The sequence below is a fragment of the Bubalus kerabau genome, chromosome 8, assembly GCF_029407905.1.
Source record: "Bubalus kerabau isolate K-KA32 ecotype Philippines breed swamp buffalo chromosome 8, PCC_UOA_SB_1v2, whole genome shotgun sequence".
NCBI classification, from domain to species: domain Eukaryota; kingdom Metazoa; phylum Chordata; class Mammalia; order Artiodactyla; family Bovidae; genus Bubalus; species Bubalus kerabau.
In genome coordinates this window covers 36,441,646-36,469,215 of record NC_073631.1, presented here as the reverse complement: position 1 = coordinate 36,469,215, position 27,570 = coordinate 36,441,646, and the positions used below count along the sequence as shown (strand labels likewise).

Here is a 27,570-nt window from a genome sequence, read left to right as displayed (position 1 = left end):
ATTTTATATAACTTTTATTTTCTCTAAATGAAACAATCTTGTTCTAAAACAAAATATATAAATAAACATTGGATCATTTATTTACCTAAAATTTTTGGTTTTGTAATACTATTAACACATTATCTTTGTACAAATTCAAATATTACAAAATTGTATTACTTCAAAGACGAAAGACACCCATTAATTAAAAACTCTCAAAATGCAGCTACCATTAGTAGTTTCCTGTTCAGATACTAATATAAATGTACATTTAATACAAATGTGATAGTCTATGTGTTGCTCTCACTTCACTGACCTTGGACCTACTAACATATCAGTACACATAGACATCTCCATCTGTAACAGCTGCAGGATTGCACAGCATCCCACTACTTTGATATATGGAAATTTAACTACTTCCTGATGGTGTTAAAAGTTTCTTCTACTTGGTTAACCAGCAAAACAATACTGCAGCGATTATTCTTGTATTTACATCTTTCTGTATTTCCAAAAGTATTTCTATCAGATAAATACCACAGAGATGCAGATATGTTGAATGACAGAGTTTGCAAGATTGTTACTGTTGGGTTAATATGGCCTCTTACTCATAAACACACAGTATTACCAGGTTAAAATTCTGCTGTTACCTTTGTTGCCAAGGATTTGAGTTTTCTCAGCAGGGACTGTTTGTTGGAGTACACGACTTCCTCTTCATTATCTTCTCCTTCCATGATAGCACAGCTGTCTGCAGCTGGGAGTTCACACTCTTTTGAGTTCGTAGTCATTACTAATTTGGAATATTTGTACTCCAGTCTAAGTAGTGGTAAATATATAAATAGATAAAGAGGCTGTTTAATATAAATTAATACTTATTTGGGGTGGTCATACACCAGCTAATTGTCTTGGAGTATAGTTGCTTCACCAACAGATTTCCTTTACCCATCACCATAACACTATGTGTTCTCATTAATCTACCACCTATATACCAATCTTTTCCAGAATTTCAGAGAATCAGTACAATATAGTTAATTCTATTACACTTATTTTACATCACATAAAGTGGCCAATTATGACAAACTTTTGAAAAACAGAGAGAATTAGAGGTATGAATAAATTTTCATCATTTACAAATATTTGGGAACTAATTTAATATGCAGTTTTCCAAAGTTTACTTCATAAAATGAGAACATTGTATATAGGCAAGTGATTTGGTCTTACTATTTCTTTCACTCATTGCTTTCTGTTTCCCACCTCAGATTATAACTGTCCTTAGATAATACAAAAAAGAACTTTCACAGCCCCACTGACAGGTAAATCATTTTTAAAAAGCCTAATCATATAATGTATCAATATATAATTGGTAGTTAGACTCAATACTCAACTTCAGATTCTTGAAGTCCTGGAGTAAATAAAGGTGATACTTGCCTACACATGCTTAGACTGTTTCTTTGCAAATATTTGCCCACAAGAAACTGAAAAAACAATGATGGGGCAAGAAGGCAGCATGATGTCATGAAAATAAAATAGACACACAGAGAAAATCTGCCTTTTGCTCTGAGCTCTGCTCCCATCTACCTGAGTAGCCTGGAGCCTCTGTTCTTCTCTATCTCATAAAAACAGTGAGTCCAATGCAATTATCTCTAATGTTCTCCAGTCTTTCTGTTATCAGAATAACAACCATTCCATTTGCCTTCTTAAAGACCTTTCCCATAACTCTTTCAACTAGGAGAAATTTCTTTTGGCTCTGGGAGAAATTGTTGAGTATGGTGATTAAGCCTAAAATTTTCACGATAAAAGAGATTCCTCATTCTTATTCGGAAGTTACTTACTTCTGATTCTTTTTCCAGAAGTAGCAAGTTAGAGCCACCAGCAAAACGGCTGTAAAAGCTCCCACTCCTGCTCCCACTTTTAGCCAAAAGTCAACTGTTTCACAGGTTGACAACTTTTTCTCAGGCAAAGAAATTCCTTTAATGCACCACTTAGGCTCATTCCACACATATAAAGTTTCCTTTCAAAACACAAAGAGGACATAGAAATTAGATTTAGACGGAGGAGGGTCTTGCTAACCCTTTATTGACAGTAGGCAGAGAGGATTATTCAGCTTTCATCTAAGCTGTAGCTCCACGAAGAGAGGAAAGAGATATAAAAGAGAGAGAATAAGTAAATGATGAATGAAAATGCAACAAGACCATGAATTGTCAGATCATGTTTGCTTCATTATAAGGAGGCTGAACAAAAATGATTCCCTGTGGATTTATCATTTGAGCTATTTTCTTCAAATATGTGATGAGCCCTGACTTAATCATGTTTTTAAATGAAAGCTTGGGTTGTTTAATATAACTAACTGGGACGGGTTTTACCCACTCATCACGTAGGTCCATTTCCCCAAAAAGCCTCTCCCCTGAATAGCAGAACAGATCCTGGAGCCAGACATACAGGCAAAGCATGACTGGAAGACTTTGGTGACTAGTGTGGGGTAGGCATGCAGACTGCACCCCCTTGCAGGTTATTCTGGGTCATTGCTACCCAGCTGAGGGACTTACTCTTGTCCTCCCAAAGTAGATGACAATTTTGCTAGGGCAATGTTTTCAAACTGCTCCCTGCAATCAACTAGTAAATAGTAAAATAAAAACAATGGGTCTCAACCAGCAACTTTTTTAATAAACAGATCAAATAAGAGATCAGAGACAAAAATCAGAGTACAGGCATGATTCCTTATATATTTCAACATATACAATGACCAGTAGCAATTTGCATGATGATTATGCCCAGTGACATTAAATGACATGAGGCATTACATTTTTTACTCAGTGTGCCTCCTTAAATTTTCTGGTGAATGATGGTAACTTTATCTACACGCTAACAGAAGCATAACACCATAATGTTTAATTTCACACACTCACACACTTTCACAGTTAGTCTTGAAGTAAATGATGTGTAGGAGAATCCTATTTACTTTGAGGAAAAGTTTCAACAAAGTTTTGGTTGAGAACTTTTCAGAAAAGATGTTAGTAATTGAAGAAAATTTTAGTGTAACACTTTATTAAACTTAACTGTGAATACATTATTTTTTAAATGGCTCATATAATTTTTATAAGAAAGGTGAGGAATGAGGAGGCATGAACAAGGTTGAACTGCTGCCTCTCTACATGTAAATAATGACAATAAAGAGATAAATGTTAACTCCAGTCAGCAAATACTGATTTCAACTGAAGGGTGTTCCAACAAGAGAAAAAAAAAAAAAGGCTGTGAAAGAATTTATATGGTTGTATCACATAAGCTACACCCAAAGCAAATGGCAAGCTCTAATGTCCAATGATGGTCTTATAAACGAGCCATTAAAACTTCAGAATTAAAAAGACACAAACTTGTAAACCCAGAGATTTTAACCTCTCAATAAGCTCCTCATATTGTTAAGGAAAAATAAAGTCAAGCTATTGACAGAATTTCTAGTCATTCTGTAACTTGATCATTCTATACATTTCTTAGTCATTCTATTAATTACAAAATTTTATCCCTACATTAGGGGCTTCCCTTGTGGTTCAGCTGGTAAACAATCTGCCTGCCATGTAGGAGACCTGGGTTCAATCCCTGGGTTGGGAAGATCCCCTGGAGAAGGGAAAGGCTACCTACTCCAGTATTCTGGCCTGGAGAATTCCAGGGACTATACAGTCCATGGGGTCACAAAGAGTCGGACACGACTGAGTTTTACTTCCACTTTCACATCCCTACATAAGTCATGTCTTCGGCAAACAAGAAAATGGCTGATACAACAGCTGAAAATTTTATTCTTGCAGCATGTAAGGATATTTTGTGAATGGAGTGAGATAAATTTTCAAATCTCTACCACTATATAACATTTAGAAGTAATGCTTAATACGTACTTAGAACCTGGTATGGATTTTTGAGATTCAATTTGATAAGAGCACTTTATCACAAGTCATGCAGGTTTTTAGTTTATATCAGCTGTATGTGGAGGAATTGTAGTCTGTAAATTTAACTTCATGTGCGTCTGGATTATACATCTTTATAAAATTAGAAAAACATTCTCAGTCAATATAAAGTGCAAAACCATAAAGAATGGAGCAGACAATATAATAGAAACACAGTAGAATTATTTAAAAATTAAGATAGCCATATCAATATTTTACAATCATTTTTTTTAATATCAAAAGGCGTTGGCATCCAAAGAAATCCACCCTTGTTCACTGACATAATGCAAGATGCAGGGAAAGTTGCCATGTGTATTGAAAACTCACCAAAGAACAGACTTATCAAAATATAATATTCAGAGATTGGCAGTAAACATACCCACTTACTGCATCAAACCCATTTGTCTGCTATTGCAATGAATACCCTGAAGAAGGACATTTCATTTTTTTCTACTTGAAGCTCCCTCTCATTTGGCAAATATTTTCAAATTTGACATCTAAACATAACAGAAAGGCATATTTAACTGATTTTAATATTTCTTAAAATAAATTTGGAACTATAGGGGGAGTTACACACCTCAACACATCAAACACAACAAAGTGTTCCAAAAGGTATTATTCTTAAAGCAAAACCAAACATTTAAAAAGCATCACCTCACTACTATCTGTTTCAATCATCTTATAAGATGCTGAACAGAGGTTTTTTAATGAAGATAGTTTGAATGAGATAAAATTAGAGAAATAGTTGCCTCCCCATTGTTTCAAACTTATAATCACTACCTTCCAGAAGAGAAATATTAAATATTGAAGAATGTTTGGATAAAAGGTCATTTAGCTTGACTGAGCGACTTCACTTTCACTTTTCACTTTCATGCATTGGAGAGGGAAATGGCAACCCACTCCAGTGTTCTTGCCTGGAGAATCCCAGGGACAGCGGGGCCTGGCGGGCTGCCATCTCTGGCGTTGCACAGAGTCGGACACGACTGACGCAACTTAGCAGCAGCAGCAGCAGCAGCTTCTCAAAACTCCTGCATTAAACTTGGTGGCCAAAGAAGGGAATGCATCTTTTATTTTTCATTTACTCTTTAAAATAATTATTATAAGGTAGGAAGTTTATCATAATTCTAGAGAAAATATAAATTTCCACTGTGAAGCATAAAAATGTATCATTATTAGGATTAAAAAGAAACCATCTTTTGTGAGGTTGAAATTTTTATCTTTGACCCACTTACAAAGGTTTAAAAGAAACTGGCTCAGCCATGCCTAAGATATTTGAGCAGTCTTGGCTCTGTTGCTCTGAACTGGTGTGAGCTATCAACAAGTAAGCACACTTACTGAATTAAGTATTTCCTAATTTTTGGTTTAGTGTTATCTATTTGGAGAGGTCTCCATTTTGCATTAAAGCATTAATGAAACATATTTTGTACTGTTATGCCTATGCTGTATAAGAATAAAATATTAAAATAAGTATTTTTTCATAAAACAATTTTATTTTTAGGCATACCTCTGTGTTTCTGAGTTTGTGTCTATTTCCTAGGCTTGATGTATCATGTATTTCTTACTACAGGTTCACTGTCATTCAAGAATGGAAAATACCAGTTTACAGAATAGTTCTCAGTGTTTCTTTTTTTTTTTTCCTTAGAGGTGGAAACTACTGCTTCCAAATATGCTGAGTGTATGGGATTGGGTGGGGGCATTCCGATTTCTTCTCCCACTTGGACCCTCCAACCTGCCAACTACAAGCTCTTTAAGAGTTTCCTGGATAGAAGAGCTCCCCTCTCTGATCACTTTTCACAGTGAGTACCCTAGCATGCTCTGTGCTGACCTGAAAGTCAGTTCTATCCCATCTACCTGGTGTGCTGTGTTCTTTGCTGAGTCACTTAGTAGTGTCCTACTCTTGCGACCCCACTGACTATAGCCCATCAGTCTCCTCTGTCCGTGGGGATTCTCCAGGCAAGAATACTGGAATGGGTTGCCATGCCCTCCAATCCCACTGGAATCTCTGATCCTCTGATGTCCATTTTCCAATAGGGTCTCCACCACTGGTACTGATGAATCCCCTCATCTGTGCTTCTTCAGTGTAATTTCAATGGAATTTAGAGATGATGAAGTAGTCAAGTAAGTTATTTTGAAAGAGGAAAAGTATGTTTTTATATAGTACTAGTCAAAGCTGCTATAGTGAAGTGGGTGCTCTCAAACATCATATTAGTATAAGAGCAAATTGATGTAACCAAAGCAATTTATTAATAGTATAATAAGCATCAAGAACCTTAATAATGGCCATATCTTTCTAGCAATAAACTCTAAGGAAAGAATCAAATGTCTAACAAAGATATTCACTATAGAGTTATTTACAAAAAGATGGTTTTCAATTTTTTTCTTAAATGTTCAATAGGGGAATTATCAAATCCCAAATTGCATACGTAATAGAATATTTTTCTATAAATAAAAGTCATTTTTTAAAAAAAGTAATGACAAGGGAAATAAATGTATAAGGAAAACAAAATAGAATCCTTACTTTTAAAAAACAAGTAAGTGAATGCAGAGAAAATATAGAGTAGGATCTTGATTAACGTGTGTGTGTGTGACTGCACATAAGATTTACTCTTTATATATGCTTCTTGTGGAGAGTCAGTTTTATCATCCTCATCTTCATTATACCTATAACTGCATTCTATAAGCTATATCTTGGATTCTTTATATCATTTCTTTATGATCTTGGTAAATACCCATAGTCTACAACTCCCTTGTATAATTTATTTTCCCAATTCCAGTACACATCTTCAGCTACCTCAGCATACAGAAGTATAGGTATCAAACTTTATTTTAGATATATATTAATGTCTCATTAAGTTAAGCTTTAGCCACACTGCTGCTGCTGCTGCTGCTGCTAAGTTGCTTCAGTCGTGTCCAGCTCTGTGCGACCCCATAGACGGCAGCCCACCAGGCTCCCCCGTCCCTGGGACTCTCCAGGCAAGAACACTGGAGTGGGTTGCCATTTCCTTCTCCAATGTGTGAAAGTGGAAAGTGAAAGTGAAGTCGCTCAGTTGTGTCTGACTCTCAGCTACCCCATGGACTGCAGCCCACCAGGCTCCTCCATCCATGGGATTTTCCAGGCAAGAGTACTGGAATGGGGTGCCATACCGAATCTAAATGTCTATGATGTAAAAGTGATACTGAACTAAACCGTTGTATCTTCAATGACACAGTTCTGCTTAAACAGTTTGCCCCTTACCTGGAATCCTCTCTTGCAGGCACCCTCAATCTCATGGAAGTCGTGTTCAGTGCACAGAGGGCAAGCTCCCACACTCTCCCACAGGAAATAGAATGTACATCCATCGCAGGTGCCTGCTGGACACTTGCTGAAATAAATCACGGAAAACAACAAAACCAACAGCTTTCGTAACGCATTCAATTGAGTCCAATCAACATTTGAGCACATACTGCATACTTGGAAGCAATACGTAGATGCAGAGGCAACACATGAAAAAAAAATCTGAAGGAGACAACACCGCAACTAGATACCACTCTGCACCAACCTAGATGGCTAGAATCAAAAGTTGTGAGGTTGTTGGGCAATTGAAATCTTTACACTCTGCTGATGGGAGTGTAAAATGGTGCAACTTTGGAAGAATCTGGCAGTTTCTCACACAATTTAACAGAATTATCCTATGATTCAGCTATTCTACTCTTAGGGAAATATCCAAAGGAAATAAAAATGCTATCTCCACACAAAAACTTGTACATGAATGTTCCTAACAGCATTATTCATAACATCCAAAAGGTGGCAACAATCAAAACATCCATCAGCAGATGAATGGGTGAACAAAACATGGTTTTACCCATCCAATGAATTATTACTCCACCTTAAAAAGGAATGCAGTACTGATGCATGCCCCTACTTGAATGAACTTCAAAAATATTATGCATAGTGACTGAAGCAAATAAAAATTCCACATTTTTATGATGTTATCCGGATTTAAGTCCATAATAGGAAGCTCTATAAAACATTTGAAAATGGGTTAGTGATTGCTTAGAGTTAGGAACCACTTACTAGGTTTAAGGAGATAATAGCAGCTATGGGATTTCTTTGCGAAATGATAAAGAGGTTCTAGAATTGGCTAGGCTGATGGTTGCACACTCAGAATATACAATAACCACTGAAGTGTACGTTTTCAATGAGTAAATTGTAATGGTGTGTGAATTACACCTCTATAAAGTTGAGTTTTTTTCTTTTTAATTTAAAGGAGAAACAGGCACAGGTAATGAACAAAAAAAAAAAAAAAACTTCAAAGAAGTTTACTGGTGAAAGTGATGCCTGAGCCATGTCTAGAATATTCTAGATAGTAGTTAGAATAAAAGGGATGGACACAAGGGAATTCCTGCCATAGGAATGGAATGGTAAGTGAATTGGAGGAGAAGTGCAAGCAGGTCATTGTCATGGGAGCTTCAGGAACAAGGCAGTGACTGAGTACTGGGCATTTGGGCACTAGGTGGTGAAGGAGGTTTGCACTTTCTGTTTAAGGTAATTGCACAGAAGTGAGGTGCTTTAGAGAACAGAAGGACACATAGGTCCGTGATCTGCAGAGGGTAGGGGAAAGACATACAAACAAAATTGTCTAATGTAAAAAAAAAAAAAAAAAAAAACACCATCAATCAACACACAGCTCAATGATGTAAATGATTCTGCAATCCTGGGTTTCCTCAGTCTGAGGATGACTTCCTTTGACAAGAGGCACTCAGTGATGATGAATAAGGCTTGGACCCAGATGAGGGATTGCACTGAACCAACCATCAGGCAGGACCTGCATGCAGACTTTAAAATCCTACTTTCCGGTGGGTATGCCTTTTATGTCAACTCATCTCTTTCATTTCAAGAACAGATACACATGGCATAGCTCAAAAATTAACGTGCTGTTACTGGATACAGAATTCTTACTGAAGCAAGAAACTATTCAGAAACATTCTAATAGGAATGACTGTTTTGTTCATGAATTCATTAAAACCAGGGGAATATAGTTCCCTCAACTTGTATACTGCACTTCCCTTAAGTTAAGCTGTGTAAATATAAGGCATTGCCCTGAAAATCTCCTTCAGACCTTAGCTTGTGCAAAGTGCAGGTGCCCTGAAACTAATAGCAAAACAACAGACACACAATAATACAGAGAATCCAAAAAACACCCCTTTGTAAGTTTTCATTTCAAATGCCTTTCTGATGATTCACTATCCAAAACTTCAGTCTATCAGAAAGGTAAAATTTCATACTATTAGTTAACTAAATATATTCTGAAAAAGTGAAAGTGTTCCTCAGTCGTGCCCGACTCTTTTGTGACCCCATGGACTGTTAGTGGGCCAGGCTTCTCAGTCCATGGAATTCTCCAGGCAAGAATACTGGAGTAGGTTGCCATTCCCTTCTCTAGGGGATCTTCCTGACCCAGGGATCAAACTGGGTCTCCCACATTGCAAGCAGAATCTTTACCATCTGGACCACCAGGAAATACATTCTAAGGTACCCTAATATGAACACTGAAACGAATCCCCATGCCTGATAAGCGATGCATTTTTATATGTCTGTCCTTCCAAAGTGCCTGTGTGCTGCCGACTAAGTGAACACGGTGGGATGGAAAAACAGCAACGTTGTGTATGACGCTCCAGAAACAGCGGCGAGTGCTGCCGCAGCTGTGAACAGTGGTGAACAGCGACTCCTGGGAAAAATGACTTGACTCTCTAACTTGCTTTAATTTCTCTTTTTTATAAAAAGGGAATAATAAACACATTCAGAATAAAAAATACAGAGAGATATTTTTTAAAAACAGGAGATTACAATAGACAAAAACCAAGCCACCTAAAAAGTCATTCCTACCCTCTACCTTCCAGATCAGTAAAAGCAACTTAAAATTGTTCTTTTGAAAAAAACTGGTAACCAACTGGAGAAATCCTTCAAGAACACAATTATTATATATGCATAACAATGATTTACAACTTCCAAAATAATTACAGTTTTCTGATCAGTTAGCAAAAATTACCAAGAGGCTTTCCTGTTCACATCTTTTCTCCCAGAATTATTTTCTACTTTATCTTTCCAACACAGAAAAACTTTAAAAGGAGGAAAAAAATGTTTCTATTGGGAAAATGAAAGAGTAAGTCTGCTAAAGTTTGAAAAAAAGAACTCAACAAAAGAAAAGGAGAAAATTAATCAAAGTTGCAAAAAGCAAGACAAAAGACTTGGGTTACAGTCCTAACTAGGATTTTCAAATGATTTTGTGTTTTTCCATAAGTGATTCAACCTCTCTCCCCACCATGTCATTCCTGTAATTTGTCAAAAGCAGAATGTCTGCCATACTGCATTCACAGGGTAGTTATAAAGGATAAAATGAGAGAACCATTTGACAAAGTTTAAAGAACTGCAAAATATAAAAGACTATTAACAATGCACATCACTTTCTAAAGAACTGGTAGAGCCAAAGAAATATGAAAAAAAAAATCAAGACATTGATATAATTTATAAAGCTGGCATTAAGTGTCAAAATACTACAATGATTCAGTGCATTCCCTTTGCAGACTTCACTTTTTAAAAGCAAGTCTTAGGTTTAAAGCAGTTTAGAATCGATTCTTAAATTCTTTCAACTCAATGAGTCATTTGAAATGTGGAGCATCAAAATTTGATTCTTTGTTATGAAGCTAATTTTCACAGTTTGAATCAGGCCTTTCCTGGGGAAAAAACAAGAATATATGAAGCAATAGTTATTTCAATCATGCTTACATACATAAATGAAAACAGAAAAAAGATACAAGAAAAAAATGTAGTAATATAAACATTTTATCTTTGTGAAATACTTTTCCCTTTGATGACCTCGGTCACCATCATCTTTACTTCCCAACCAGCTTTTTTCAGGTGTCACTAATTGTGCTTCTACATAACTTTTGCTCTGCATGATCACCATAGAAACCAATGGGCACATGTTTAAAGAAATAAGACAAAGTCATGGATAGCTGGGGTATGGGAAGCTAGACTTCTACAGGATGGCCCAACATGCTGTGAATTATAGGTAGAGAAACCACCACATATTCAAAGGGCAACCAGGTAAACCTTGATTTGGTTTACTGAGAAATAAGTAACAGGCTTTCTAATTTCCCAATTTTACTTCTGGGATTGCTTTATCAATCAGGGTGGCTCTAGCAATGTGCAAGAATTCAGACAAATCTTTTTTTAGAAAGTTATATCTTGGATTCTAAAATGGAATATATTTCATAAATCAGTTACTAGTGTCCTCTTCAGAATGAATCATCTTACCTAAAACAGGATCTAGCTGGTTCATATTATGAATCCATGGAGAAGAACCTTGTGTTTTTATGAACTATTATCACATAAAAAAATCTATTATTAATATTTGGATAGTTGATAAATCACTGTAAACAGTTTTCCCTAAACTTTATTCAAAATCCAAAGGTAAAACAAATTCATCTGTGCTGTCAGGACCTTTCCAACCCTTCTGGAGTTAGTCTCAGGAGATTGGTGAGAAAGGCCTCTCTCAAATGTGCCAAGAACATTTATCATCTGGTATCAGGGCACTATTGTTGTTGAACTTCTTTCATGTGGGGCATCTGTAGTTTTCTTGGGGTTCCTTGTTCTCAGGGTATACAGACTGTGATCCTCTGTCGGGGCAATGCTCTCTGACCTCCTGCTGTCTTTCTTCAGCTTTGGAATCTCAGGAAGTTCATCCTGTTTCTGCTAAGGATGCCTTGTCATAGGCCAGAAACTCTTCTTATGTAGGGTCCATAAAATTCATTGCATGTTGCTCTAACTCCATCTGCCTTAAGGCTGAAGAGTATCAATCACTTATGACGCAGTTTAAACACAAGATATTTTGACCTAGAAGTCTAGATCTACAAGATCTAGAGGTACAAAATTTTACCAGTCTCCTGCAAATACTTCTCTTTCTAAAGCTTCTACCTTGGGTTAACTACCAAAAGTCAGCATCTGTTGAAGATTTGGATAAACTAAATTTACTGACACTCTCTAGTCCCTTTTATCTATAGATTCTGTATTTTCTAAAGTGAAATTAGAACATGTCAAGTTTTATCATCTTTATTTCATATTTGATCACAAAACTTGATGACTGTTTCATATTTTTACACCATATCTTAAGATTATTTGTTAGTGTTTAAAGTACATACTTTTAACAATTTTCTATTAGAATTTTTTCATGTTTTCCCAAGTAGGATAAATTAATTCATGAATGAAGAAAAATGTAAGGAAACTGATACATGGTAGATTCTAGCCTCAATCTTGATATTCAGTATTTTAGGGTACATCTGGATGTTGGTTACTTTTCATAAACTTTTTTTTATTGACACATAGTCAATTTCAGTTCAGTTTAGTTTCTCAGTCATGTCCAACTCCTTGCAACCCCATGGACTGCAGCACACAGGCTTCCCTGTCCATCACTCCTGGAGCTTGCTCAAACTCATGTCCATCAAGTCAGTGATGCCATCCAACCATCCCATCTTCTGTCGTCCCCTTCTCCTCCTGCCTTTAATCTTTCCCAGTATCAGGGTCTCTTCTAATAAGTCAGTTCTTCACATCAGTTGGCCAAAGTATTGGAGTTTCCGCTTTAGCATCAGTCCTTTCAATGAATATTCAGGACTGATTTCCTTTAGGATTGACTGCTTTGATCTCCTTGCAATCCAAGGAACTCTCAAGAGTCTTCTCCAACACCACAGTTCAAAAGAATCAATTCTTCAGCGCTCAGCTTTCTTTATAGTCCAACTCTCATATCCATACAGGACTACTGGAAAAACCATAGCTTTGACTAAATGGACCTTTGTCATCAAAGTAAAGTCTCTGCTTTCTAATATGCTATCTAGGTTTGTCATAGCTTGTCTTCCAAGGAGCAAGCATCTTTTAATTTCCTGGCTGCAGTCACCATCCGCAGTGATTTTGGAGCCCAAGAAAATAAAGTCTGTCCCTGTTTCCCCATCTATTTGCCATGAAGTGATGGGACCGGATGCCATGATCTTCGTTTTTTGAATGTTGAGTTTTAAGACAGCTTTTTTCACTCTCCTCTTGCTCTAACTCAAACAGTCAATTTACAATATTGTATTAGTTTCCTGTATACAACAGAGTAATTCAATAATTTTATAGATTATACTCCATTTAAGGTTATTATTAAATATTGTCTATGTTCCCTGTGTTGTACAATATATCCTTATAGCTTATTTACTACTAGTTTGTACCTTTTAATCCCTCTACCCCTATCTTGCTCCTCCCCACTTCACTTTTTCCACTTGTAACCACAAGTTTGTTCTCTATAATCTTTCTTTTTTTGTTACTATCACTAGTTTTATTTTTAAATTCCTCATTTAAGTGATGTCATACATTATTTGACTTTCTCTGACTTATTTCACTAAATGTAATATGCTCCAGGTTCACCAACATTGTTGCAAATGGCAAGATTTAATTCTTTTTTATGGCTGAATATTATTCCATTTTGTTATATATATGTAGGTATGTATGTGTGTGTATATATATACATATATATACACATGTATATATATGCACACACACACCACAATATATACCACATTTCCATTACCCATTCATTCATTGATAGATATTTAGGTTACTTGCCACATCTTGGCTATCATAAATAATACTGCTATAAAACATTAGGGTGTATGTACCTTTCCAAGCTAGTGTTTTTTTCTTTGGATACATACCCAGGAGTGGAATAGCTGGATCATATGGTAGTTATAGTTTTAGTTTTTTAAAGAACTTTCATACTGTTTTCCACAGGTGTTGTTCTGTCCTCAGTTGTGTCCGGCTCTTCGTGACCCCATGATCTGCAGCATGCCAGACTTCTCTGTCCTTCATTATCTCCCAGAGTTTGCTCAAATTCATGTTCATTGAATAGGTGGTGCCATCCAATCATCTCATCCTCTGTCATCCCATTCTCCCTCCTGCCTTCAATCTTTCCCAGCACCAGGGTCTTTTCCAATGAGTTGGCTCTTGGCTTCAGTTGGCCAAAGCATTGCAGCTTCAGTTTCAGTCTTAGTCCTTCCAAGGAATATTCAGGGTTGATTTCCTTTAGGACTAACAGGTTTGATTTCCGTGCTATCCACAGGACTCGAAAGAGTCTTCTCCAGCACCACAGTTTGAAAGCATTAATTCTTCAGTGCTCAGTCTTCTTTATGGTCCAACTCTCACATCTATACATGACTACTGGAAAACCATAGCCTTGACTATACAGACACTTTGTCAGCAAAGTGATGTCTCTGCTTTTTAATACACTGTCCAGGTTTTTCATAGCTTTTCTCCCAAGGAGCAAGCATCTTTTCATTTCATGACTGCAGTCACCATCTGCAGTGATTTTGAAGCCCAAGAAAATAAAATCTCTCACTGTTTCCATGTTTCCCCATCTATTTGTCATAAAGTGATGGGACTGGATGCACGACTTTCCTTTTTTGAATGTTGAATTTTAAGTCAACTTTTTCACTCTCCTCTTTCACCTTCATCAAGAGGCTCTTTAGTTCCTCTTCGCTTTCTTCCATAAGGGTGATGTCATCTGCATATCTGAGGTTATTGACATTTCTCCCAGCGATCTTGATTACAGCTTGTGCTTCATCCAGTCCAGCATTTTGCATAATGCACTCTGCATAGAAGTTAAATAAGTCTAGCTAGAAGGATTTTGAGCATTACCTTGCTAGCATGTGAGATGAGTATAATTATGCAGTAGTTTGAACATTCTTTGGCATTGCCCTTCTTTGGGATTTAAATGAAAACTGACCTTTTCCAGTCCTGTGGCCACTGCTGAGCTTTCCAAATTTGCTGGCATATTTATGCAGCATTGTCTCAGCGTCATCTTTTAGGATTTGAAATAGCTCCGCTGGAATTCCATTTTCTCCACTAGCTTTAGTAATGCTTCCTTAGGCCCACTTGACTTCACACTCCAGGATGTCTGGGTCTAGTTAGCTGAACTAATTTACATTCCCACCAACAGTGTACTAGAGTTTCCTTTTCTCCATTTTTGCCAACATTTGTTATTTGTGACTTTTTTGGATGGCGCAATTCTGACTGGTGTTGAGGTGATATCTCATTGTGGTTTTGATTTGCGTTTCTCAAATAATTAGCAATGTGGAGCATCTTTCCCTGTGCCTTTTTGGCCATCTGTATGTCTTCTCTGGGGAAAAAAAAATTGTGTATACCGGTCTTCTGTCAATTTTCAAACTGTGTTTTTTTTTTAAATATTGCGTTTGTCAACTACAAATTGGCACTTGCCATGGGTGCTTGCCATCTACCTCTACAAGGATTAAACCACGTGCTTCTACTGCTGATCTTCAACACCCCCAAAGGAGTTCAGGGTGGAGAGCAGAAATGAGGCACTCTGTGCTCTGGGAAAATTGGCAAGACGGGTCTCCAGACAGTTAGATATTCTCAGGAGCTGATTTTATGAGCTCAGTTCTTGGATCTCTTCATATCTAGAAAAGTACTAAAATCCTTCATGGTGACACTATTCCTTGTACAAGTGAAGGGTTCATAAGACTAGTAGAAAACTTTTGGAAAAATATGGCCTTCATTGCATGTATTCTCCCTTCACCAAAATCACATATATACTGACCTTTCCCCCCTGCCTCTTTGGGGCAGTTTCTCACAGCTATCTGAGGTGCTGTCTCCCAGATTGCAATCCTCATTTTGGCCCAAATAAAACTTAACTCGCAACTCTCACATTGTACATTTTTTAAAGTCAACAAATTGTACGAGCTGTCTATATATTTTGGGTACTAATCCCTTCTTGGGCATATCATTGGGATACATTTTCAATCAGTAGGCTATTTTTCACTCCAGCATTCCTGCCTGGAGAATCCCATGGATGGAGGAGCCTAGTGGACTGCAGTCCATGGGGTCACGAAGAGTCAGACACAACTGAGTGACTTCACTTTCACTTTTCACTTTCATGCATTGGAGAAGGAAATGGCAACCCACTCCAGTGTTCTTGCCTGGAGAATCCCAGAGACGGAGGAGCCTGGTAGGCTGCCTATGGGGTCGCACAGAGTCAGACACAACTGAAGTGACTTAGCAGCAGCAGCAACAGGCTATTTTTCATTTTGTTGATGGTTTCGTTGCTTGTCAGACCCCAAGGCTGGAGCGTTTACTATGTAGCTGAAACCACTCACTCCTCAGGGGGATCTCCCAGCTTGTGATGTCTCCCTCCTCTTCTGTGTCCCTTCTGAGGGGCATAGGTCCATACTGACCACTTCTCCTCCCTTCCTAATTGACTCCATGTGACTCTTTCTGTCACACCCCTGGGTGCACACAAGTCCTTCTGCCAGCCTCCAGTTTGTTTTCAGTGAGAATCGCTCCACATGCAGATGTATTTTTGACATGTTCATGGGGGGAGGTGAGCTCTGCGTTGTCCTACTCCACCATTTGATCTCTTCCTCCTTCTATTTCTTGATCATAACGGGTTTCAGTTGTTTTCACTTGTGATCACAGTCCTTTCATATGCCTCCTTACTATTTAATGTTCTAAGAACATGTTTTATTTTAATTGAGTTCTATTGCCTTTTTAACCTATATATGAATTTATATATTATCTGTCCTTAAAGGGTGCAGAGAACAGAAATAAACAAGGAACTCATTTAAACAATAGTTATTCTCTGGCTCTTAATAAATTAAAATGAATAGACAACTGTTTTGGCTTTAACAGTCCTTCCCCAACTACCAACAAAAGCACTACACTAGCAGCCAATAGATCCAATGACTTTGATACAGAGATTTGAATTAGAGCCTGTGGAAGAAATCCCTGGTGTGCTCAACCTCTGAAAGCTCTCAGGACAGAACTGTGAAGCATCCCTTTTGTGAGAGACAATCTCCTCAGAAGCTACACTTAGAAAATGAATTTTGGTTTTGAAGGAGGATTTCACAAAATGATTTTGGACTTATCAACTACCCAAGCAGTTAAATGTGGTTAAAAGTTGTGAGAGAGAAAGGAGGAGGATTTTCCTCTAACTCAGAACATTAACAAAGACAACCTTATTTGAGGAAAGATGAGTCATTAAAAAGAAGGCACCAACAACTTGCAGATCAGTTGAGTTCCCAGATAAATGTGCTATTTCCCTCTGTTTACTGTGTTTATTTGCAAATCTCTGCCTAAGAAGGACGGGAGGAAATGACAAGATAAAAGCATGATGACATAAAAAGAACAACAGAATCAGGCAATCACCCCATTGTGACTGCCACTCTATAGCTACGCATACAACCAGGCTTCTCAGTGTTTCCTCCTGCGTCGAGTAAATGGGTTTGATGGGAGGATCCCAAATGTGCAATGACATCTCCATTATCAGAGTAAAAATGGTTCCCTCTGCTTGTTTTCCAATAAAGCTTTTAAAAAACCTTTCAAACCTTTTTAAATCTTTCCAGATAAAACTAACAGCAATTTCTCATGTTTTTGAAAAAGTACTCTGGACATAGTGCTTAGGTCTAAATGTTTCCTAATGAAAGGAGAATCTTCAATTCCTCTAACCACATAGGATCATGATTAGGGGTTTGGGAAGCCTTTTAGGTAGAAACTGGAGAGGCATCAATTTAGGGATATTAGTGGTCGACTGTGTTAGCAATTTCTTCTTTGGCCAAGGTACAAACTGCACTAGATAATCTCAAAAGTCCACTCCAGCTCTCTGATTTCATCTGCCACAGACATCATGCTGTTAAGTTTTCGTTGAAAATGTCTCACATCCTCCAGACACTTTGTGGAATTAGAAACCAACTGCATTTGCCAGACCAAACAGACAGGCCGGAGTTTCCAACTGCAGATTTGTGGGCGGTCCAGGATGTTTGCTGCTCCTTCTACGTTGCATGTGAGATCCATAGAGGACACACAGTTCTCCTTTTCTCTGGCCCCTTTCACTTTCTGTGAAGACATCCTAATTTTTTTCCCCAGGGCTGGGGATCTTGTGACATTTTCCCTGGTCACCAAGACACGGAGCCCCAGTCAACATCACTACTGCTAAAGTCGCCTTTGCCTGGTTTGTAAGGTTATTGGCCAAGAGAGAATTCCAAGGGACAGCACCCTTTCTGAGCTGGCAAGTTCTCTCCATAGTGGCTTCTTGGTAAGCATATGAGATTTCACAGGGCAATTGCCTGGTTAGTACCTTTCTTTCTCTCCCGGAGAATTTAAAGCTCAAAAAAGAAAAATGCAAATTAAATCCCCTTCAAAAGTAGCCTAAGTAAATTTGGCTCTGTTAACATTTCTTTACTGTTAGTAGGAAATCTTTAGTCAAACCTACAGCTAAAAAAATATTCTCATTATTTCCGTACAAGCTTCCATTTCTCATGTTCTGATCGCAGAGCGCCCCCTTGTGCCCTGAAGGGAAATTCAAGACTCAAGAATGAAAGATCAGCACAGGTGGCTCATACTTGGTAAAGAATCCACCCACCTCCATGGGTTTCCTGGATGGCTCAGCGGGTAAAGAATCTGCCTGCAATGTAGGATACACAGGAGACATGGGTTCAATCCTTGGGTCGGAAAAACCCCCCTGGAGAAGGAAATGGCTACCCACTCCAGTATGCTTGCCTGGAAAATCCCATGAGCACAGGAGCTTGCTGGACTACAGTCTATGGGGTTGCAAAGAGTTAAACATGTCTGAGCAACTAACACACAGGCAAGCAACAGCAAATGTATATTCAGTCCTATTAAATGTGCACACAGCACACTTAATTCCAAAAAAAAAAAAAAAGAATCCACCTGCAATGCAGGAGACCCTGGTTCGATTCCTGGGTCAGGAAGATCCACTGGAGAAGAGATAGTCTACTCACTACAGTATTCTTGGGCTTCCCTGCTGGCTCAGCTGGTAAAGAATCTGCCTGCAATGCAAGAGACCTGGGTTTGATCCCTGGGTTGGGAAGATCCCCTGGAGAAAGGAAAGGCTACCCATTCCAGTATTCTGGCCTGGAGAATTCCATGGACTATTCCATGGGATCTCATAGAGTCCAACACGACTGAGCGACTTTCACTTTCACTTTTCACTTTGAGCACATTTAGGTTGTGAGGTTCAAGCAGTTCCCTAGAGCAGCAGTCCTCAAACTACAGGATGCATCAAATTAAACAGAGTTTTATGAAAATATGAAAGAATCCACCCTGTAGACCACAGCCTTTTAATTTAGCTTTTCAGAAAATTAAAATGCAAAACAAAATGTGAGAATCTGTCTCAGAAAAAAAAAATTTCCAAAATGGGGGTTAAGATCAATGGTTCTCAAATTTTAACATGTCAGAACTGCCTTGTGGTTTTATAAATATTCTGGTGCTTAACATTTGGAGATTCTTTCGGTTTCAGTGAAGGCCTAAAAATCAGTTTTACAATAGACACTCCAAGGTATTCTGCTGTCTCTGATCTTGGGAAATCCTTGCAAAGATAGTCAAGTAGAAAAAACTGCCTGAGGTCAAAGAAAAAACTTAACTTTTCTTCTTCTCATAAGGAAAAAGCTAGTTTCTAGATGCCATCATTTAACATCATGAGACTATCATTTTCTCATTACATGAAAACATCAGAACCCACCTTGGGAGAGTTAGAGTGGCGCATTTTCTAAAGGACAGTGTTTGACTTCAGTAGTATTATCTGCTTAAGTCATGGAGGCTCCTGAAGGAGGCCTTAGAAGTCATTCATGTGGGCTCCCAGAGGCTAGACCAAGAGAACTGAGCTGATAGGTCCAAAAAAAGCACCTCAGAAGTACTCTAGTAAATAAAACAAGTGTCTGAACTCAAAGCAATATGGTGAGATATCAGAGCATAGTGAACAAATCTCTGGATACACCTTCTCACAAAGAAAGTGTGCTCTGCTGCCCCGACTCCAGCTTGGATGCTGGCCCAGGGATCCTCTACCACATGATGCCCTTGAGCTCTAGGCTCCCTCTGTTTCTTTCAGTTTTATTATGTTCTGTGCTCATCATATTAATATCTCACCTTGAACAGGTGAAGAGAAAAATTAATGAAACAGAGTTGGTAAGAGGTGAATGCTGGTGTGAGTTTACGCCCAGAAATGAGTTCAAAATACCATGTTATCACTGTAATTATTTTTAAGATACCCAAGTAACTGAATCAATGCTTCAACCACTGATTTCCAATCCTGATGTAATATAAGCAGGATTTATTAAAATCTCATAAAAGTTACAGTAAAAGTAACAAAAACAAAATTAAATCAATCACTTTTTAAAATATACATTTTTTGCTAGCTTGATGGATAAAAATCTGCAAATCAAATTATAATCCAAAGGTACCTTAACCCTAAAAAGATTAGAAATAAATAATCTACATAGTAGACAATGAATAACTATACAAAATAAAAATCAGGAGACACTATGAAAGCATTTTTTAAGTTTACAATCTTAAATTCATGAAATTGCTTAGTTTCTCTTACTGTTTCCAACCAAAGAGGCTGTATTAATCGGATCTAGACTGTGGACAGCTAACAGCTCAATGCCAATCAGTTAAAGGAACGATGCTGTGTATTCTACAGGTCAGACTCTAACTTGGTGATTTCGCCACCAGTGATTAGAGAACTCAAGAACAGGAATCTCATCTAACCTGACCTTCATCCCTCATAGAGAAAGAAACTATGACAAAGAGGTTAGATTGCTTAATCTAGGTCACCTAGATAGTTCCTTGCTGATAAAGAACTATAATCCAGGTAAAGTCCTAATCCAGCTCTTAAGAAAACTGACACTAGATAGTGAGACTCAATCAAACGATACAACAATATAGTTATATATTACTTAAATAATTTTCAAGGTAATTAAGACACGCAGGCAAACAAGATGAGAATCTGTCATTGAGGAGACTGAAAGTGCTGAGACTCGCAAGGACCTATACCTCTTAACAGGCAAGCAGCACATCTGGAAAACAAAAATCTACAGATTCTTTGTTCCCTTTCTGCTTTACACCCATAGAGAATGTGTTTTAAAATAGCAAGGTTCTGGAGAGTTGTGCTTCCTGATAAATACATACATGGAGGAATCATATTGAAATAAGACTACCTGGGGACAGAAATGGCTCCCGCTCCTGGTTTAGCAGGATTACACCTCATTTTCACAGCAGTTGATCGGCCATTTACACAAGAGGTTGTAGTTGTAGAAGACCTATTAGAAGGCAAAGGTCACTTCACAAAACAAATATGACACAGACTTCAAAAACAAAAACATTCTGTGTATAACTGCTCCTATGCTCTATGAATAAATTAAAAAAATGTATCAAAGTTCACCAATTCAGAATTTACTTTCACTGACTATGAAAAGCTGCCTGCTCCACAGGTAAAGTGATATGCCATCATCAAAGGATTAATAGAGCTATTGTAATTATAATTAAAATTACAATCAAAAGAATTTTTTAAGGTATTAGAGGTCATAGTGACTTAGGCTGATGTTTTGATGTGTGAATTACAAATAATTACTGCCTAGACAATGAATAGTGTCTTTATTGCCTTATTTAAAAGATTATATATATGAGAAAAATTACATAATGCTTTCTAAATATTCCATGTTTCCTATTTTTTACTAAGTCTTTCATTTAAGAACCAACTACTGATTATCTATTCAAAATAAGCTACTATGTTAGAAACCCTGAAGTGATGTCCTAATGATTAAGAAAATAATCAAAAGAAGCAGCATGTTCACTTACTTATAAAAGAAATGCACATCTGGTATTTGGCTTGGTGAAACTGGGAACATATCTTCTTTTATATTAATATTTTGCAATGTGGTTTCAACTGTAACTCCTAGATGACAATAAAAAAAGACAATATTAAGCAATATGAGAAAATTAGGTTTACTTAGTTTCTATATCTAAAGAGAAAATAGCTTTACTTTGAGGCTGTCATTTTAACTAGAAATATCATATAAGATTAATGTATTATTGGTAAGAATAATAAACCTTACAAGGTTTCCAGAATAAAAAATACTCTACTCCTAACTTTGCAATTTTGCTTTAGTCACTTTACTTCCCTGATGCTTATGTCCTGAATTTGTAAAATGCATGCAATAATTTAGGTGGTCTGCATAGTCCCTTCCAGTTTTAACATTTCAACAATCTACTATTATAATCTCAGCCTCTTGTGAATTATGTTGAATGAGCTGGGCTACTTTTCTAATGTAGCTTTTCATCCATTCACATTCATTATAAACACATTTGACAAAATAAAATTTTGTGTGCCCTAAATATTTCCAGAAAGTAACTTCAAATTTTATCTAAAAGCAAGGCATCCCCCACCCATCAACCCCATGCAAAATTTATAGCAGAGTCAAAATGCAAGCAATAACAGCAACCTTTGTTCTCAGAGTTCTGATGCGCAAGCTCAGTAACTGTCCTCGGTGCTGAAAATTATAGCACCTGCCCTTGGTGCTAAATTCTTCTGGCGTCTATAAGTGGTACCGGAGTGGGTTGCCATTTCCTTCTCTAGGGGATCTTTCCAACCCAGGGATCAAACCCAGGTCTCCCACATTTCAGGCAGACACTTTACCATATGAGCCATCAGGGAAGTCCAGAGTCTATAACAATGGTTCTCAAATCTAGCTGCAGATTAGAATCATCTAAGAAGCTCTTTAAATTGTTAGATTATCACATGCATTGTTAGATCCCTAATCCTACTCCAGATATTTTAATAAACCAGATCCTTAAGAATAACTAGTTATGGACCTGAATTTTTTTTTAAGTTTCCTATACTTTCCAGACTAGAGACAGAAAGGGCAGATGGAGAATAAAATTTAGCACACTCACTCTTGTTGTTTGTCACCAGATTTCCTCTGGTATGAGAAAAGATGATAAAAACTGGTGACAGATACTATGATTTAAGTCTATATTGTGTTTGTTTACTCTTCTTCTTTTGCTCACAGTTTGGAAGGTTTTATTATTTTGCCTCAAAAATTCCTAGAAAATCTGACGAAAGACACAGATTGCTAGAGAACGACATGTCATATGAATTAATACATAACTCTAGAAGCTTCTAATACTCATTAAGAATGATCAAAAGATCTTACTTGTAGGGAATTCTAAACCGTGCTATAAAGTGATGACTTAGAATTATCTGTGGGTTTTAATCACCTATGGTAAGCACCACTGCAGAGACAAGTTATCAGTAACATGATTTTAAACAAATGCATGCATTAATACATGAACCAAATGAAACTTACCCAAAAATGTATCTGCCAAAATGATGGATTGTGATGATAAGGCTGCTCGGAAACCCTTACTTTCAGAAGGAATAATAGTTGACTGGCACACAAATGCTCCTACCAAATTCGTGTAATCGTCTGACCCTGCCACCATTTCCTTTACTGTAAAGTCTGTTATATTGTTGGTACAGAGAGCCAGCTTCTTCCCCTAGGAAAACAAAGTCAGAAATAAGTTTTTACTGAAGGTAAGTTTCTAAACTGGATCTCAGCTTCCTAGTGATTCTAGCAGAGCATTGGCTCTCTCCTCACCACAATTCTGATTTCAGGGATCTGGTGAGGGAGCACAGGCACCAGTAATTTTTAAAAGCTCTCGGGTGCTCAGTCACTTCAGTCATGTCTGGCTCTTTGTGACCCTATGGACTATAGTCCACCAGGCTCCTCTGTCCATAGGATTCTCCAGGCAAGAACTCTGGAGTGGGTTGCCATGCCCCCTCCAGGGGATCTTCCTGACCCAGGAATCAGACTTGCATCTCCTGCATTGCAGGCAGATTCTTTACCCAATTCCAATGTTCAAACAGGGTTGAAAATCTGACATTCTAATGAACACAGTGATTCAAGGCTGCACTGCTCCCCCAACTACAGACTTCATTTGTGCTGGATGAAAGCCACTTGACTTAAGGAAATATAAGTCATCTATGAAATCTTCAGTTCTTCAGACAACACTGCATACAAAGGGATCGGAAAACTGCTGGTGAAAGTTTTAATGCCAAGAAAAAAAACTTGCTCTTCCTTCTCCTGAATAGGCCTGTGTGTGGCAGAAAAGTATTGTCGAGTCTAAAAAAGAAAATATAAAAGTCTAGGGCAACATCTAAATTCTAAACAGTTGGTCGCTATAAGTGTTTTTATTCACCTACTCTTAGACTCAATGACGTGGATCTGCTCAAGTTCACAGTATGTTTAAGTATGAGTAAGCTCACAGGAGCTTACCTTTTTAATCATTTGGGGGATAGTTATAAAACTGGGAAGACTTTAATTTTTTTAATATAGTATGTTTAAATATACTGTAGTTCCACTAAAAAGCACTTTAGCTTACTCTATAATTTCTGTGAAGAAATGTATAAAGAAAAAGAGAAACACTATTTTACTGGTCTTAGATGTAGAATGTGCACAGATGGGCATAAAGAACAAAGATTTCTCTTTCTTAATGCAGCTAGCAATCTTAACCTATAAAATGTTTTCTCTCCACCAAGCCTGCTCACCGCAATACCAGGTGCAATATATTTTTACTAAGCTTAAATTAAATTGTTGAGACTAAAAAAGAAACAAAGAAAAAGAGCAGAGAGAAACTACTGAGGAAATTAATAAGAGAATAAAAGTAAAAGAATTAGAATAAAAAGGAAAGAAAGAGAAGGAAGACAGAAGAGAGAAGACAAAAGCTAAGTCAGTGGTCATACAGGAAGGAGATTGAGAAGAAGTGTGATATACTGGGTTGGCCAAAAAGTTTGGGGTTTTCTGTAACATTTTAAGAAAATGCTGGAAAAACTTTTCAGCCAACCCAATATAATGGAATTAATCTTCTTCACTGCTTTACACAGCATTTAACACAATAGGTATTTAACGTATAATTATATATTCAGTGAACTTAGTGACTAATCAAGGGAGTGTGCTGGATTGCCCCGTGTAAAATCAGTATAGGACAAATGTCACACCATGTAAAAATGTATAGATCTTTCTGTTTGAAAACCTCTGTAGTCATGAGATCTCTTTTTATTTCCTTTGTACAAAGTTTGGCACAGCATTTCAAAATGAAGACTATAGGAGTTAATAAGGGACTAGATATGGAGAAAATGACTTATTATACTTTCAACTTAGCTAAGGGTGAATATATACATCCCAACTCCAACCTTGTATGCCCACAAAATTATTGGATACAGAGTCCTGTAACTCTCCCTTTACCAGTATCAATTAACATTCTACTTCTTCCCAAAGAAAATTAAAACCCATAATCTATTAGCAGAGGCTACCTCATCACTTACCCCCTGCTTATTTCCATTTTGTTTTTGGACAAACTTCCTCTGAAAAGTCTTTTCTTTTTAACATAAACTTGACCAGAAAAGCAACAGTAAAACTTTCTCAAACCTTAACTTTATGCCTAAGAAATAGGTGGGATTGACAAGCCTGAACCACCTTTACAAAAATGAAAGATCCTCAAAGCCCTTACACCATAGCTTCAAGCTTTGGGGGTTCAACTGACTGGATAAGTGCTTTGATGGACTGAGAACCAGACAAGGATGCTCCTGGTGGAGAAAACTGCCAACATGCCAGAAGGCAACAAAGGATTTAAGCTGTCAAAGCTCACTTTCTGACATTTGGCTGTTAGTTTCCATAGAGATTTTATTGGTCCACCAACACAGAAAATAGCTCAATCAGAGTTGAAACCTAGCCCCATCTCACCTTGCCAGAACTCACCTCATGCCCACATAAACTGATATTGAAGAAATGGAAGTACTTTGTTCCTTTGGAGGTAAAGCTGGGACCATTCATTAAGGAGCCCACACTGCTGAGGTTGCTGAAGTCATAATGCAAACTTTGATTTTCTTTTTCATGGTAGAAAAAGCAGTCACTGTAGCACACTGAGTGGTCCTTTAACCATAAACATTAAGAAATCCAAAACAAAACAAAGCAAAAACAATATGGCAGGAAAGAAAGCATTAGCTGCTATGAAAAAAAAAAAGTGTTCCCTAAAAGTTCTAGGTTTAAAAACTATTTCAGTAGTTTTGTCTTAGTCATAGCATATTTTAACTGCTCTAACATAGAAAACTTCTAAACTCTAGATTTCTCTAAGCAAAGTTCAGAAGAGTTAGAATTTTTTAAAGAGTGAAGTTATTCTAAGATTAGTTTCTTATGGAAAGGTATTTTTAATCAAAGCCAAAATGTCCTGTCATACCAGTTCAAATAGACATCAAACTATTTTTTACATCACTCATAATATAGCATCAATCTTTTCCTTTAAAATGTTACAAGATACTCTTGCTGTTCTCCATATACACCTACAGCCTACCTGTAGAGAGGCAGCTTACTTGTTCTGCCATAATGAAATATACAAGACTTCACTTTTAATATTTTGGGAAGGTATTCTTATTTAGATGTTCTTCTTAATATTCTATGTCCCCAGTAATTATCACTTTCAAGACACATGTTAAGCACTCAATAGATGCAAGGCAAGGTAAAATAAGGAAGGGAATTTAAAAAGCCATTTATAAATATAAATTAGAAACATTAAGAGAAACCTTTGAGTTTGTCTATTAAAATATGCTTTCCTGGGGATAACTGAAATACAGACCCACTTACCTGAGTGCTTCTACTCCCAGGCCCACATGGAATACAAGCCTCCTTGCCATAGACCTGATGTATGGACAGGTAGGTATCAGGTGGACACTCCATGCACTGGTTGGTTTCTTTCTCAATGTAGTGGCCTGGGGGGCAGGGGACACACGATGAGCCCGACTGTTCAGAACCAAGGGCACAGGCACGGCATGAGGACGCCACCCCATCAACTGCATTAGTGGCAGTGATAGAATAAATCTTCACCATGTCATTGATGAACCGTCTATTCTAAAAAGAGAGCAGAAAGTAATGACTTCTGCCTTGGCACTCAGTTGTACAACCAGATTGTTTTATGTTCATATCACCAAAATAACTAAGCAAAGTATTCCAACCTAGCAGTTTATAACTGACAGTAGATTAATAGTACTCATTTTTGGTACTTTTCTTTTTTAAAATTATTAAGACTTAACCCAGTTCACTTTTCACTTCCATGCATTGGAGAAGGGAATGGCAACCCACTCCAGTTGTTCTTGCCTGGAAAATCCCAGGGACGGCGGGGCCTGGTGGGCTGCCATCTATGGGGTCGCACAGAGTCGGACACGACTGACCCGACTTAGCAGCAGCAGCAGCAACCCAGGTCTCATTGCAGGCAGACGCCTTAACCTCTGAGCCACCAGGGAAGCACCTAAAACTTAACACTAGAAGCTAATTTTCATGGTTATGGAGTTCCAGGAATTTTGCCACAATCACCATGAGATTATATCATAACTGGTAAAAATTCAGGCATATGTATAGACTTGGAAGAACCAATACGATTTAGCAAAAAGAGCAACCGTATCTCCCATCACTGTTTATTCTGATATAGTCTAAATATCATGATAAACGTGTTTATAATGATGTTTACAGTGTGGTAAGTTGAAAAAGACTTGGACCAGGGATTAAAAAGTCCTTACTTAAACACTAACTGTGTGACATTGATGCAACTGCATCAGTTCTTTGGGTCTCCTCTCCCTCTTTAGCACTTTCCTTAACCAGCACGCTCTGACTTCTACTGGATGCACAACAGAGAGTAAAAACCTAGATCTTACTAACACTTTTCCTTTTTGTAACACTGAGTCAATTAAGGTCTAGTTTTCATCAAGCAGTGAACACCACTGTATCAGGAGAGAGCAGC

The 27,570-nt window shown here is 37.6% G+C and overlaps 1 protein-coding gene across 5 annotated transcripts in view; it reads right to left on the bottom strand.

Moving 5' to 3' along the window:
• ELAPOR2 (endosome-lysosome associated apoptosis and autophagy regulator family member 2) overlaps positions 1-27,570 on the bottom strand; it is a 215,511-nt gene that overhangs the window by 8,068 nt on the left and 179,873 nt on the right. For 4 of the 5 annotated variants that reach the window (XM_055590062.1, XM_055590063.1, XM_055590064.1 and 1 more), the window contains 8 exons: positions 26,421-26,684; positions 25,539-25,712; positions 23,088-23,277; positions 21,580-21,676; positions 20,940-21,041; positions 7,147-7,273; positions 1,809-1,987; positions 627-792 (listed from right to left, as the gene is read on the bottom strand). In XM_055590062.1, the coding sequence (XP_055446037.1) occupies positions 627-792; positions 1,809-1,987; positions 7,147-7,273; positions 20,940-21,041; positions 21,580-21,676; positions 23,088-23,277; positions 25,539-25,712; positions 26,421-26,684 (1,299 nt within the window). Of the gene's footprint in view, positions 1-626; positions 793-1,808; positions 1,988-7,146; positions 7,274-9,660; positions 10,623-20,939; positions 21,042-21,579; positions 21,677-23,087; positions 23,278-25,538; positions 25,713-26,420; positions 26,685-27,570 lie in introns of those variants that run through there. The other variant, XM_055590066.1, reaches the window with a different exon arrangement.